Genomic DNA, 15,637 nt, shown 5'->3' with positions numbered 1-15,637 from the left:
CCTGTGACTCCGCATGTACCACTGGGTGCCACAGACACTGCACCGCATTTGAAGGAAGGAAAACAGACTTAAAAGATGACCTAAGAGGTTGCGATGAACCTTCCATCCAACATGAAATTACTTTTAACTCACTGCTGTGTAACTGCAGACCAAACATGGGACAAGCTAGGAAAGTCTGTCTTTTCTTTTGTAAATTACATGTACTATGTACTAAAATGTGCCACCCAAAATGTGAATGACCTCATTGCCCAATGTCATGGGGAAATTTTCAAAAGCTGTTTTGGAGTAAAACGTTGATGAATCAAATAGACGATGACTTCATCCATTGTGGCACCTTCGTCTGGACCGCCATCATGTCTCACCTGGACCACTGCGCTCATCTCCTGCTGTTCTTCCTGCCCCCTTGCTTCCCTCCCAGTAATCCCTTGGCCACACACAGGGCAACCACAGGGCCTTTAAAATGTAAAATCAGACCATGTTGTTCTCCAACAAAGACCTACGACATTTAAAGGAAAATCTCTTCACCTGGGCTTGCAAGGCCCTGTGTAATCTGGCCCCTCCTAGCTTTCCGAACTCTTTCCGTGCCACTCCCCCTGTCTTCTTGAGCTCCCAACATGCCCAGCTTTTTCCAGCCTCCAGTCTTGCTCCAGGGACTCAGCGACCATATCTGTCTGGTTTGTGTCACCCCACCAGGGTCTAGGCATGTACTTGGGTCCCAGTAAGTGCTCAGAATTTTTTGAAGGAATGAAAGGCAGCTGGAAAGTGTGTAAGGCAACAAGTGTCCGTTAGAGGGCTCCCTTGACACTTGGGAAAAAGACCAAATGGTCTGCTAAATGTGTGACGATATCCACAGGCATTAATAAAAGGGGGGATGATCACAGTACAATAAATGCTTTAAATTGAAGTGGCACTCTCCAGCTATGTCCACCTCCTCCTGGCTGTACGCCCAGACTCCCTGCAGCTGTCTACCTGGACACACACACGCACAGTGAGGGAGCCTCTCCGTCCCTCAGTGTTTGCGTCTGTATGGGGAAATAACGCCCTCAAGGTGCTGGTGCAAGGAGTAAAGGAGACACGGCCCCATAGAGCACTATTCGTCGGCAAGTGGAAGAGCTCAGTATATGGTGGTCGTTACTACTGCACAGCAACCAACGGACGTTACTTTGTGTGTTCTGTGCCATTGAGTCAGCTCCGACCCCGGTGACTAGTGACGTCCGCAGTGGCCTGTCCTCGCAGCCCTGCTCAGCTCCCGTAGGCTCATACCTGTGGCTTCCTTTATGGAGTCACTCCACCTCATATTTGGTCTTCCTCTTTTCCTGCTGCCTTCTGTTTTCCCCAGCATTGTCGTCTTTCCCAAAGAACCCTGCCTTCCCATGATGTCCCCGAAGTAGGATGGCTTCAGTTCTGTCGTTTTTGCCCCATCCAGCCCAGGAACGCCAGGGCCTCAGGTCTCTTTCCCAGGTCTCCCAGGAACTCCAAACTCAACCTGGCTTTCCCACAAGCACCACAAACTTAGCGTGGCAAAAATGAGCTCATCATCTTCCTCCAATTTACTGACTTACTGATCTTGATAAAACAGCAAAACCATCTGCTCTGTTATCCGAGCCGTAAATCTCACACCCAGATTGGGTCACTCCACCGACCTCCCATTCTCCGTACCCCTGTTTTACTCCTTGTCTGATGCCAGCATCTCTGCCTTGCTTCTTCCTGCCCAGAGAACTCCAACGGGCTCCAATGGGTCCCTCTGTCTCTACTTAATTTTTTTAAATAACAGTGTTATTGAGATATAAATTCACATACCATGAAACTCACCCATTTAAAGTAGACAATTCAGTGGCTTTCAGGTCATTAATAAGGTTGCACAACTATCACTACTGTCTAATTTCAGAATATTTGTATCACCCCAAAAAGAAACCCCATACCTAACAGCAGTCACCCCCATTCCCTCCCCCCTCCACTCCTGGAAACCACTAACATACTTTCTGCCTCTGTGGAGCTCCCCAATTTGGACACCTCACAGAAATGGAACCTTCAACATGTGGCCTTTTGGGCTGTTACAACTCTTACCCACTCTCCACCTCATTCCACCCTTCATAGTTACTGGGTTAAACTTAATCAAATACAACCCATGTCAGAGTACTCCCTTACTTAAAATCCTTTAATGGAACCTAGTAGATTTCAGGATAGAGTTCGTCCTCTTTTGTGTTTATAAAGGCCCTTCCCAACCTGGCTCCTGCCTACCCGCTCAGCCAATCAATCTGTCCTCTCTGTATTCCATTCTCAAACATTCAGTTTTCTGGACGTAACGTACTATGTCACACCTCCACCCCTCTGCCCAGGTCTTCTCTGCTTGGAACACCTGCCTCTGTCTTCCGATCTATCTAACTGCTACTCACCTCTTACCACTCTGCCAGCCCAGGTGGCCGGCTCAGATCCTCACTAGTGATTCAGAAGCTTGGTGCCTGGCATGTTGCCATGGCACCCATCTAACATACCCATTATACCACTGTTTCCACATTATCTCCCAGGAGACCATCAGCTACTGACTGTGGGTACAGACCATGTTTCATCTGCAGCATTAACACAGGGTCTGGCATGGAAGAGTCACTTCGATACTTGTTAAATGAGGTCCAAACGATCTTAGAACGAGCATTTGATTTGTGTGTACTCCACGACACCCAGACGGCAATTTCAATAAAGAATCTCCGAAAGGCACACACACACACCCTGAGTTCCACAGATGTTGCAAAAGTACGTGACTATGAGAACTATGCTGAAACCAAAACATTCTGCTTAGAAAAAGCAATAGGCAAAAAAACACTTCGGCTTGGTGGAGTTCCATGATGAAACAAAGGAGATCGTTGTTTGAGCGCCAGTTTTTCATGTTGAAAACCCAAAACTCTCAACTGATCTTGCCCTTGAAAAACTGCTTGCAGAAGTTAGGTTCTAGAAAATACTTCTCACTTTTACAGAAGAATTTAAGCAAATACGTACATACGCGTATAAGGAGCCATTAGACAATAAGAATAACTTTGCTGAAAGCAGTACCTGAAGATAAACCTTCTTCACGCCAGGCACGTAGTCTGCAATCCGCCCGAAGAGCAGCCGCCCGACGCCGGATGTGATGCCAATGCACATGAGCAGCACCTCTTTGTTGTTCTCATCTTGAAACCGCTCATTCACGTGTTTCATCTGTAGCCCGAAGAGAAAGAAGCCACACTGAATATGGTAGGAAACCCGGACAAGGTTTGAGGCTGTGCACGAATGCCTTTCGGTCTCTACAATGTTATGGACTCCCATCCCCTTCCAAATGCAACTGTTTATAAAAGGTGCTCTGTGAGAACATATGAAGAAAAGTTAACAGGATTTAGCTTACATGAAAGAAAGAAGTTTTACAAGAGGTCCTTTTTTTTTTTTTTTTTTTTAAATAAAGGGCTACCCACACACACTTAATACGTTGACATCGAGCCATTAACTAACGGAAGAGCACAGAAATGTGAACCCACCACACAACCACGCTCTCTCCAGGAAACCCAAGGGTCCGGCACGTTATCTCCTCCCCAGTGAGGCAGTTTAAGAAGCCACTCTGGAGTTTCTTCTAGAAGGGCCTGAACCAAACGGACACCCCTGAATTAAGTTGTACTGGCGCTTCCAGGATAAAAGCATCGTTTCTCTACCTGTGAATTTGCCTATTTGTATGATGTCAGCAGAGATACCGATACCAAGTCAGGTTAACGTAGTAGTTAAAGGAAAGGCCTCTGAGAGACGCTTGGGTCCAAGCCCTGCTTCCATCCCTTAGTAGCCTATGACCCTGGGGCAGTTCTGAACTTCTAGGGCCTCAGTTTCCTTGTTGGCAAATGGAGGTAGCAATAGTATTAGGTTGGTGCAGGTTTAAAAGGTTAAAAACAACTGCAAAAACCACAATTACTTTTGCAGCAACCTAATACTTCAAGAGGGTAGTTGTGAGGATTAAATATCTGTATACAGAACTTAGAAGAGTGCCCGACACACCGTTAATAACGGTCAGATACTAATTTTAGCCTATTTTCTTTAAGGGGCCTTTTCCTCTAATTTACAGCCTACGTAGGACAATGACTGCAAACCCACAACCTGACAGTGTTTAAGAAGGCAGTGTGACCAGGCAGCGTGACCAGGCAGCTGTTATGCTGGGTGACACAGCACGCAGCTCAGCACCCATCGTCTAATACAAGCTTTGTTCCCACAGTCCAGGTTTCGGTTTGCCACCCTTTCTTAACATGTCCATTTTCTCAGTGATCACCTTCCTGGGATCACTGACCGTCTCATGGCAAGAACTAGCATGTCTACACTCCTCCTGCTTTCTCTGAAATCACTGAAATGTTCGAACAAACATAAAGAGTTGTTTCAAGCAATCAGACCTCACTGTCCCCTACACCAAACACTGGCCTGACTTCTGGAAGCCTGCAAAGCAGATTTCCCAGTGAGCTCAAAGGCCCAGATGGTTCCCATGTAGCACGTTGCAGGTGACACCTAATAAGACACGTCCATTTTGCATTTGAAAGCCCACTTGGTTATGCCAGCACCATCACATCTGTCTTTCCTCTTTCAAAACTGGTTAACGGTTCTCCTTCACTTCTGTATTTTCACACTGGTCCAGAATAATCCTCCTAAATATGGCTTTAATCTCATCAATCCCTTCTTCATCAGTTGCCCACTGCCTCCATTTCCACTCCTTAGTTTGGTATTAAAAGCCCTCCTTAATCTGTAACCAGTGTACCTTTGTACCTTTATTACCTGCTGGTCCTTGACCCAGAAGCACAAACTCAAATGTCTACAGGATTCAGGCAAATAGCATTCATGGAGGAAAACAGACTAGTGGAGAGGGGGAGCATACAGTTCAGTTGATTATTACCATATAGGGCCACCAGTGTGGCCAAATCCACCTCCCGGCCCCCTTTTATTTTAAGGAGAAGTGAGAAATCTGGATTGTGTGAAGATGTTGGCACCTAACTTACATTTAGAGCACTGCGTGATCCAGCCTCACCCATGCAAGCCAAACAATCCATGTCTGCACCCTGCATTAGGGCCAGCTTGGAGCTCAGCCCAAATCCCACCTGGCCCAGCACAATGGGTTCATCCAGTGTCTGAAACATTCTCACCTCTCTGCATTTCTGTTGCCTCTTCTACCTTCTTTGACTTTCTAAATCCTACCCATTCTTTAACACTCTGCCTAAATCCCACCTTTTCTATAAAGCTGCCCTTGATTATCTTAGCCTTACACCCCCTTGTTGTTACTGCCGAAAGTTTCCGTGGGCATCTTAAGCCCTGAGAGCTCCCACCCAGCCTGTACAGCTTCTAACTCTGCACACACTCGTGAGTAACTCTTCCACGTCAGACTGGACATGCCCCATGGAACTCGTCTCCCTCCACACCTTGCCCTCCCTCCATGGCACGTAACACTACTACTGGCCCAACTAACCCCATGTAGAAACCTGACAACCATCCTAGATCATTCCCTCCCTGTCTCCAAAGCCAACAGTCAGCACCCAATCCGATGCTTCTTACCTCCTAATCTCTCTCAGACACGTTTCCGTTGGTCCACTTTCCCCACAGTGTTTTAGTTCAGGTCCTTACTGCTCCTCGCCTGGACCACCACGACAGCCCTCTAACATGCTTCCTCCTCGAGCCCCCACTCCTAAATCTCTAACCCATATTCCCTGAGACTAGCAGATTAAGTTCAAAATTAAAAATAACGTTTCTCTGCCTAAGATCCTCTGATGGCTCTCACAGACTTCAGGGCAAAGCTCGAACTCCTGGTTTGACAGATCAAGCCTTCCTGCCTTGGGAATGCAGCTCACCTCCAGCTGCCTCCTTGTAGTCACCATGTTAACATTCCGTTGTCCAATGTGGTAGCTACGAGCTACACATGGGCTACTGAGCACGTACTAGGGCTACTTCGAATTGAGATGTGCTATAAACACACAGCAAAATAGACACACAGCAAATATAGAAAACTTAGTAAAAAAAAAACAACCCACAAAAGATCTCATTAATAATTTTTAAATATTGACACCATGTTGAAACAACATTTTAGGCTACATTGGTTAAATAAAATATATTATGAAGCTAATCTCATTTTGTTTATTTATTTTTACTTTTTAAAATATGGCTACTACAAACTTTTTAATTCCACACGTGGCTTGCATTATATTTATTGAACAGTACTGGTCCAAGAAATATACTGCAAAGTCTAAGTTTCTTTGGCTGCAAAGATAAGCCAGCTGTTGATAAAGGTGACCTCAAAACTGGCTTATACCTGCAGGCCCTTATCACTAGTGCTCCATCAAGTGAGATTAGATAAAGGAGGAGATGGATTCCAGCTCAATTTTGAAGAAAATGAATAACCTGATCTAAGGCAGGTGGGATATAATTATGTGTACTCGAGCTTTATTTGGAATTTGAATCCAGACTCTAATGTATTTAACCCACTCCAGGAAGCACCCAAAGGTCTACTAACACTTTTAAATAAACCACCTTTAGTATTCAAAAAAGACTGAATTTATGAGTCATTCTTCTGATGAAACTAAGAACACCTGCCTGCCAAACAGCTGCTATCCTTTATTAGTGGGTTGTGTTTTTTTCCCCTGCTCTACTTTATAATCCTTAAAAAGAATACAGTGAAATGTTTTGGGTCTTTTGAAAAAAGGTACATTTGGTAAATTCAAATTATGCTTAAGTGGAAACTTACCTCTTCAAATATAAGGGGCACTATTTCATTGACTTTTGTTATTGTTGTCATTGTTTAAATAAAGCAAGAACTTCAGCTTCTAACACTCCATCCTCAACTTCAGCCAAAATCTGCAAAGTCTAAGTTTCTTTGGTCATTAAGTAAGGGACCTGGGGATGCTGGATCTCTGGGTCCTAGAGGTCTTTCCTCCTGGAGGTGGTAGTACTCGGGAGATCACCAGGGCCTCCAGTGCTTGCTGCCAACTATTTTACAAATCCCTGACCATCTCTCATCCTCTGGAGACTGGCATGTACTTCAGTTTAGCAAAAGCGTGAATATTGAGCAAATCTGGTATTTGGAAGAGGTTCCTCTCTCCTCACTAGAGCCCAGAGGCAGACCCCTTTTGAGAGTTTGGGGGCAGCAGCCTAAGAAAGCGAAAGCGATCGTCTCATTAAATTAGCCTCAGCCCCCGCTTCTCCCGTCTCCACCTCTCCCCTACAGGGGAGCCACAGTGCCAGCCACTTGGAGACGTCGGATAATGTTCTTCCACTGAGAATCCAGGCCGAGTGTTCTAGCTCTCAGTCAACCATAAAGAAAGTTAAATGGGTGGCCATAGTAGAAAGTCAGCTCCAATAAAGCTGACATAAGTACGTCAGAAACTCAAGTTTCTTTTCTCTTTAGCAAATGGTTTCACAGTAGAAGAATGCCTAGCAGATGGGAACCCCAAATCACTTTATTTATAGAAGTCCTTGACACCCAGTGGTGGTACACACCTGCAAAGCAAGGAGGTCACTGGTCAAAAAGCCCATTCATTCCCTGGAGTATTGTTTTCTAAGATAATGTTATTAGGTCATGTCTGATAGTCATTAGCCTCAACTTCCCTCTTCCACCCCCCCACCCCTTTAAGAGGATGGCTGGTTTTTGCTTAATGTCCTTTATGTAATGCTTATGTAACTTATTACATTAAAAATGATTGTTTAAAATCTTTGGTGCACACAAGTTAAACCACAGGCACACCTTGCGGATATTGTAGGCTCAGTCCCAGACCACCGCAATAAAGCAAGTAGAAATCTCTGCTGGTGGAGGGTCTTGCCTTCGGTTTATAGAAAACGCAATTGTGAAGTGCCAGAAAGTGAGGTGTTCTTGTATATTTTTGTGGGAAACAGTAGTTCAAGAAGAAGGGAAACGAACTACAGGAGACTTAAACCAAAGATAACTTTACTTCTGACAGTGCACTTGAAGGAACAGCCTGACTGACTCAAGTAGCAAGTGCCAACAAAGGCAGTATTTTAGGGACGCTAGGAAGGCAGGGCAAAAACAGGCCCAACAGAGCACTGCAGGCTATGGAACTAATGGAACAACAATTGCATTTGCAGAACGGAGGGGGAAAAAGTCAGCCATATTTATCATCCATTGTTGTTGCAGTTACTATGCCCTCTGGGAGATAAACAGATTCCAGGCGCACACACAGCCCTCAGCTGCTCTTGTCTATGGTGATTGCGATTCCCTGGTCCCATGCCCTTCCTCTTCAGATACGTGTCATCAAACCGAAAAGAGGACCACAAGTAGCCTGTGCTAGGGGAATAAACGCTTATGGCCACAGCAGGGGACCTGTATCTTTTACCTTTGCATGGCACATCCAAAAACAGGGTAATAAATGGTACACAATATTTGCAGTGGTTTTGGAATTCAGAATGATTTCTGCAGCTTCTGACTTTCTCACAGGGATACTGGGTTCCGAGCACTTCGGAGATTAGCAGCTTCAGCTTGTTGCCTCTCACTTGTTTGCAGTTCAATTTCTAAGACTATATCCATTCAACATGTAAAACGCTATTCCATAACTCTAAAAGAGCATTCTGCCTAAACATACTCTTTAAAAGGTAAACTCAAGGGAAAGGGCCTGGCCCCTTTAAAAATCAGACGTACATTTGAAAGGGAGTAGAAAGCCTGTTAGATTTGGTTAATGAATAATCTCAGGATTGGTTGCAAATCAAAACTTTACACCACCCTTTGACTTCAAAGTAGGAGGAACAAATCTTCTGAATGGAATGAAGGTTTGGTTTGTTTTTTTTCTTTTTTAAACATCTGTGTTTTCTCTATCTCTGTGGTTGCTAAGAAAAGGAAGTAAATTTTAAAAAGCGGGGAATTCCCTTCGGAAGTTTTACATGAGCGCCGCACACCAGCAAGCCCGTGAGGTGATTAAAAGAAGAAAACTACATCGATTTGGGTACAGACAATTAAGCCCTTTACATCAAATAATGTTAAATAGGACCTTATGTCCATGAAGATGTTGATCAGGTCAGCCTTAAAATGTCATTTTCGCTTGTCAAATTTGATCAACTGTGCTCTGAGAATAAAACAGCTATAAGGTATGCCTGAAGTGCAAACAAAATTTCTTTGCCTGCCAGCATTTTTAAGGACGAACATCTTTAGGCAGCTCAATGTCTATTTACTAATAAGATATTTCCGTTGTGACTAAATTCGTGGTACAGGTACCTACTGCTTCCTCAGCAGCTGACGAAATGGAGAGCAGACCTTTGGCCTAACAGGACTCTAGGAAGTAGGGGTAGTTGGTTCTGTTTGTGTTTTTAAATGGCCAGTCTTTCCATTTCATTCAGATGGGTGTCCGTGGTGTGTAATCATACACGGCACTGGTAAGACACATACAAGTCAGGATTGAGAAAAAAGAGGAAAGTTTCCAGAGTAAAGATTATTTAACAGCCACCAAGGGGAAGAAAAAGAAGAGTTCAGAAGGAAGAAAGATGGCTGATGGTTCAAGAATGTTCTAATTTTGAAAACATTTTCTAACTCTAAAAATTCCATAAAGCCTTTACTTTTCCTTTTCTAAAAAACAATTTTCCTTAGATTAAAACAAAACAAAATAGTCCATCCTTGACATAGCATCATTTAAATCAGGCCAAGATTTGGCAAAATGTTCTAGAGTCGTTATCAATGAAAACCAATTTGGATTTAGATGCCAGTTCAAATAATCCCGAATTTTAGAAGGTAAGATGGACTTCATCTTAAAACAGAAAATAACTCACTAGGATTTATAGGTAACTTGAAATTATTTAGTGACCCTGACAATAATTTCTGTGTCACAAATTATCAAAAACTATAACTAGTCCTTCCTGAACAATGAAAGGTGTTTAATCTGTTGGTTTGTTTAAATTTTATTTTAATACACCTAAATCCAAATTTGATTCTGAACAGTTTCTTTCTTGGAGTCTCATTTTTGGTACACCAGAGTCACCACTCTGTCCCCCGTGATTCCTGGCTAGTTTAGCTGAACACAATGGAATACGAATTCCCCAGGGTCTGTCTTATCTGAGAAGTTAGACAGTGTCTGCTCTGGTCAAGACGGCTCCGGTGGCCTCCGCCGTCGCCCGCAGCCTGCTTGCCTAACTGACTCAATCTGCAGCAGAGCACTTGCAGGATACACGGTGGTTGCCAAGGCTTTTGCAGATATGATCAACGTTCTTATGAGGCATCATGTGTTTCCATGTTTGCTTTTTTTTAAAGGATATGCTCTGTTAAACTTCCTCCTGGATTTATCTGGTGATAAAGTCACTTATTGGCTAAATGTGCATGCAAATAAATAGGTAGGCATGAGTTATAGCATCTCTAATCAATAGATAAATTTCATGAATTTGGAAAAGTAGTCCAAAATGACAAATGCACCCAACAACAGGCTAGTTCAACTAAGCTTAAATTTTAGAAATTTAAGATAAACTTCATCTTAAAATAGGAAGGGATAATCTCAGAAAGTATTATTTAAAGATTTGGGGTAACTTGATTTCTTTACTTATTTAATGGCTCTGGCTAGAATGTCACGATGCCAGATATTTTTTAAATGATCAAAATTGGTTCTATTTCTTCTTGAACAATGAAAGATGTGTAGAGTGGTAGTTTATCGAAATTTTAATTTATTTACTTTAAGGTTGATCTGATTTCTGAAAGAAGCAGAGAAATGGAGCATTCGTTCTTGTTCAGCTTCTTAATTTTGCCCTTAATTGTAAAGCGAAGAAAGACTGATCCTTTTATAAATATTCTGCCTTCTAACCTCTCCTCACTAAGAGTCCATTGGACCTGTGACGTTGGCTAGAGAACTCCTTTACGGAAGTCTCCCACCCCCTTCCTCCTGCAGTCTTGGTAAGGCATACAGTGTTGAGTCTTTCTATTAATGTTGAGTTATCTAATTGCTGACTCTCCCTAGTGTTACATCAAATTCAAAACTATGTTTGTCTGGTAGAAGATGACACATTGTTAGGATTAGGCCTAGATATCAATTTTCCTTCCACTATGGTCATTTCCACACACTTCTGAGATTGTCTACCCCAATCTTTCACCCTTTCTTAAGAATAAGATTATTTTGGAGTCCGAGGGTAGGAAGATGTGATTAACGTTATTTTAAACATATTCAGTTCTGTCTTGTGATTTTCACAGTGTTTAGTAAGAAAAAGACCATTACCCCTATAGGAGGATTTTAAAAAAAAAAAGTGGAAGTTCTGAGTGGTCTGAATGAAGGCAACTGCCACAGCAGAGAACACTTTTGTAGACTGAGAGTTGGAAGGCCCAGGCATCGTAGGAGAAAAAATGTCTTTGGAGTCAAATTATGAGCTCTACTCCTTACTGATTCTAATATCTTGGGGATCAGTTTCCTGACCATAGATACTGCACATTCGTTCACAATATGGGCAGTACCATCCCCCTGGGGTGTTTCGGAAATTAGTGGAGGCTCTTTTTATCTTTCTTACATAGTTGTGGCCAAGAATTACCTTTAAAATTTTTTTATTTTAATAAAATTTATATCATATAACATTTACCATTTTAACCATTTTGAAGTGTACCGTTCAGTGTCATAAGTACATTTAAGTTCTTGTGCAACCATCACCACCATCTCCAGAACTTTTTCATTTTCTCAAACTTAACCTCTGCACCGATTAAACAATAACTCCCAGTTTTCTCCCTTCCCCAAGCCCCTTGCAACCCCCATTCTACTTTCTGTCTCTATGCGTCTGAGTACTTTAGGTACCTCATCTAAGTGGAATCATACACTGTCTGGCTTAGTTCCCTTAGCATCTCTTCAAGGTCCATCCACATTGTAGCATGTGTCCCAAGTATTACCAGTATTACCTTTTTCTTTTTCTTTTTTTTAATTTATTGGGGTGACAATTTTTAGTGAAATTACATAGATTTCAGGTGTACAATTCTGTATTATATCATCTATAAATCCCATTGTGTGTTCACTACCCAGAGTCAGTTCTCCTTCCATCACCATATAGCATTACCTTTTAAAATACATATTTGATTCAAAAATCACTTCTTTTAATTCTCCTTTATGTTACAGGTGGGGCAATATTGTTTTTTCTTTTTCAAGACTTATGTGTATACATAGATTTTATGATCTAGGAATTTTATTTCAGGAGCGAAAAGGAGGCCCCTGGGTCTGCCACACTGCTCTCGATACATGACAGGGCTGCAGAGCTTAGAAAGCTCCTCACAAGAAAGAGGTGGGCCAGGGACACTAGGACTGGCCCATCCCAACCCCAGGATTCAGAGCAGCCCTGGAACCAAAGAGCAGGAGGAGCAAGGAGACACCTGGCAGACAATTATGACCAGTCTCTGATTAGCTCCTGAGGCATCAGAAACTTGTGAAAGAAAACCACGTGTCCACAGAAGCAGAGATACAGTTCATTAAGTAGGGACAGGGACACGGGTTTACGTTGTGGCTATTATAATGCTTTATAAATTCAGTAACCAATATATGGCAGCATTTTAAATTCCACAGATGTGTATGTGGGTCAAGAAGGACAGGGCATGTGTCAGCCTACTTGCTAGGCTGTGGGTACCCTCACCCATCCCATTCTTCCGGAAGCAGCTGGGAGAAGGTACAAGGCAAAGGGCTGAGTATGTGTCAGTGTAGATAAGCATACTTTGATTTCTATCATTTAAGCTGCTTTAAAACACACCCTGTCACTAACTATGTGTGTGACCAGAGAAAGTTTCTAAACCAACTCCTTTCCTGGTAAGATGGAAATAAAGCTGTTCTCGCTTTCAGGGTTATACTGGGGGTGCCAAAAATGTACACAAGTGGACACTTTGGTCCACGTTGCTCAAGCAGTATCTCGCCATAATCAGAAGTGTCTGCACACTGATGGTAACCACTTTGAGCACCTCTTGTATTTGCAGAAGTCAAACGTTACTTGTATTCATCTTTTGTTATCGGTATATATGGAGTATTACAATTTTAGTACAGTTTTCCTTTCTTAAAATGTGTATACATTTCTTTGGCGCCCTCTATATATTAAAGATCAAAGAAAGAAAGACCTTGAAGAGACAAAGTGCTATTAGAATGGAAAGTAGTCATCAGCAGGAAAATTAGTAGACCTCATATTTCAGCAATTCAACCAAGCTATAAGCTCAGCCTGAAAATGGTCAAAACTATCTGAGTGCCTGGCACATGCTAGAGGCTGGGGGTGGAGCGACGAGGAGGGGCTCTGTCCCTCCCCTCATGAAGCGTCCAGTCTGCCTTACCTGTTTCTTCATCATTGCCTGAGGTGCTAAACCACTTCCAACATAAAACTCCCCAGTGTGTTTTGTAGGTAAATCCACAGTTTTCACCAGCCTTTCCCATACTTATATTATTATATTGAATACAGTGTAAGGGCCCAACAAAAACACACTACTGCTACTTTTCAAAGTAAGTTAAAATTAGATATTTTTAAATGTTGGTGGATTTCTTTCTCTCCTGCAAATTTTAAATCTTGTAGTGGTTTGGGGCCTACATTCTAGGGATCATTTTCGTGCCTGAATAAACCATGCATCATTTTTTTAAAAACTATTGAATTATCTACAAGTACTTATTTTCGGCTAACTAAATATAATTTGAAACACGTGACAAACTTACTCTGCCTTACGGAAAGCAGCAGTGCCGTTTTAGTTTAATTATTTGTAAATGATTAGTTTTCTAGATTTCTTATACATTAATTATGTCCTGTCCTTCTATCAATTTCTATTATAGTATATTACAATTTGGAGGGGGAAAAAATCAGGGGGAAAAAAAAAAAAAACTAGCCTGTTTTTGAGGAAAGTATCCTGTAGATATTTAATTTCACCATTAATGAGTCACAAGTGGCCGAGAAGTTGAGATCCTTATTCATGTAAAGTAGGAGAATGCTGGTGAATACTGCCTGCAGACAAAACTGATAAATGGACAAATTTTCACTAACCTGAGTAGTCAAATTGCAGCAGATGTTGAGATCTGCGGGGAAATAAATGCAAGGTTAGAAAAGCAAGAAAAGCATGGGCACCACTGGAAAAAATCTGAAAACAGTGGGGCTAAAGCGAAGCAGAGAGGATTTCTAATCATTCACGTAACAACCACAGAGAACTGAGAGACAGCAGTGTGTTATTAGAACATCTAAGTAGCGAATAAAGTATCTGAAGAAAAAGCAATGCTTGGGGTCCTATGGGAGAATTTTTAATTTTCAACATGCAAATTTTAATATAATACAACAGGTAAAAAATAAATTGGATAAAAAATTCATCAACTGTTGGCTGGTCTTAAAGATAGAAACTAAAGACATTCTACGGCATAGGCTTCCCAAGGGTAATAGGAAACTGTCTTCCAAATATCAAATACTGCTCTTCACCCATATAATGCATACAATGCACTAACTGTCACCCCCTCAAACAGGTTGTCCCTGAGTCCCCAAATTGAAGTTACCTCCCACCATAACTCCTATCTCATTTATTTTCTTCAAAGAAAAGGTCACTATTTGAAAACTACTTTATTTATGTGTTTACTTATTTACTGAGCTCTGTGAAAACAGAGACTACATCTGTTCTCACCACTGTGTCCCCACACCGGGAATGCTAGTGAATATTTGTTGAGTGAATGCTTGAATCTGTTCAACTGAATTGTAATTAGAGGAAGTCACACACATGCAAGAAGAAAACAGGGACAGAATGTAATAACCCATTCTAATTCTATTCTGATAACACCCTGCCACTTACTGTGCAGCCCTGAACAAAATGAAACCTCTCTGATCCTCTAGGTTCTTATCTATTAGTGGGAGAACCAGTATCAATCAGTACTGCTTTCCTCAGAAAAGGCTGCTGTGAGAGTTGAATCAGAAAATGTGCATGTAAAGTAAATGCCTTCATATCCTTTTTTGAAGTTAGTTGGGAAGGAAATGAATGGATGAAATGAATGAATGGACGAAACACTTCCAGACCACAGAACAACAACAACAAAAAGAAATGTATGATGTAGGAGTTGTACGTGGGCATACAATCAGCACACAGTGAATCTCAATGGGTAAATTCTGATTATCTAAATTAATACACTGTACAAAGACATACCCATGTGTCAAATAAATTTTTATAAGCCTGCTTTTGAATGAAAAATAGAAAAACAACAGTTACTTTCCTAGGAAAACCTTGGTGAAAAAGCAATATGATTACTTTTTATTGTGTAAAGTACAGCAGGGCCCGCTGTCTGCGGTTTCACTTCCTGTGGTTTCAATTACCCGCCGTAAACCGTGATCCAAAAATATTACATAGAAAATTTCAGAAAAAAAGAATTCATAAGTTTTAACTTGCATGCCGTTCCCAGTAGTGTGATGAACTCTCACACCATCCTGCTTGGGACGTGAATCATCGCTTTGTCCAATGTATCTGTTAGGTAGAAGTTAAGAAAATGTAGAAGGAGGAAGGGCGGAAGGGGGTCCATGGTGCCTACAGAAAAAGCTCACAAATAGCTTTGATTAACTGCCTCCAGCCCCGTATCTGTTTTTACAACAGATGACAACAGGTGGTCTGGCGCAAGATAAGGATAGAGTCCACAGACCTCCACCCTTCCTAGGCGGTCATGCCCTCCCATGGAAAAGCATGCACCACCTTTTCCTGCCAAATCAATATGTAACT

The 15,637-nt window shown here is 42.0% G+C and overlaps 1 protein-coding gene and 1 long non-coding RNA gene across 3 annotated transcripts in view; one reads left to right on the top strand and one right to left on the bottom strand.

Annotated features, from left to right (window-relative positions):
- Positions 1–15,637, bottom strand: part of SLC16A10 (solute carrier family 16 member 10) — a 102,363-nt gene that overhangs the window by 16,506 nt on the left and 70,220 nt on the right. For both annotated transcript variants that reach the window (XR_012496715.1, XM_019734949.2), the window contains exon 4: positions 3,049–3,192. Coding sequence is in view for 1 of the 2 variants with exons in the window: in XM_019734949.2 (XP_019590508.2) it covers positions 3,049–3,192 (144 nt within the window). In the remaining variant the exon portion in view is untranslated. The remainder of the gene's footprint in view (positions 1–3,048; positions 3,193–15,637) is intronic.
- The window catches only part of LOC141571695 (uncharacterized), a 62,058-nt gene that overhangs the window by 29,620 nt on the left and 16,801 nt on the right, over positions 1–15,637 (top strand). The window lies entirely within an intron of this gene.

This window comes from Rhinolophus sinicus, linkage group LG05, assembly GCF_036562045.2.
Source record: "Rhinolophus sinicus isolate RSC01 linkage group LG05, ASM3656204v1, whole genome shotgun sequence".
NCBI classification, from domain to species: domain Eukaryota; kingdom Metazoa; phylum Chordata; class Mammalia; order Chiroptera; family Rhinolophidae; genus Rhinolophus; species Rhinolophus sinicus.
Note: the sequence above shows the minus strand (reverse complement) of the source record. Positions and strands in the feature narration are given on the sequence as shown.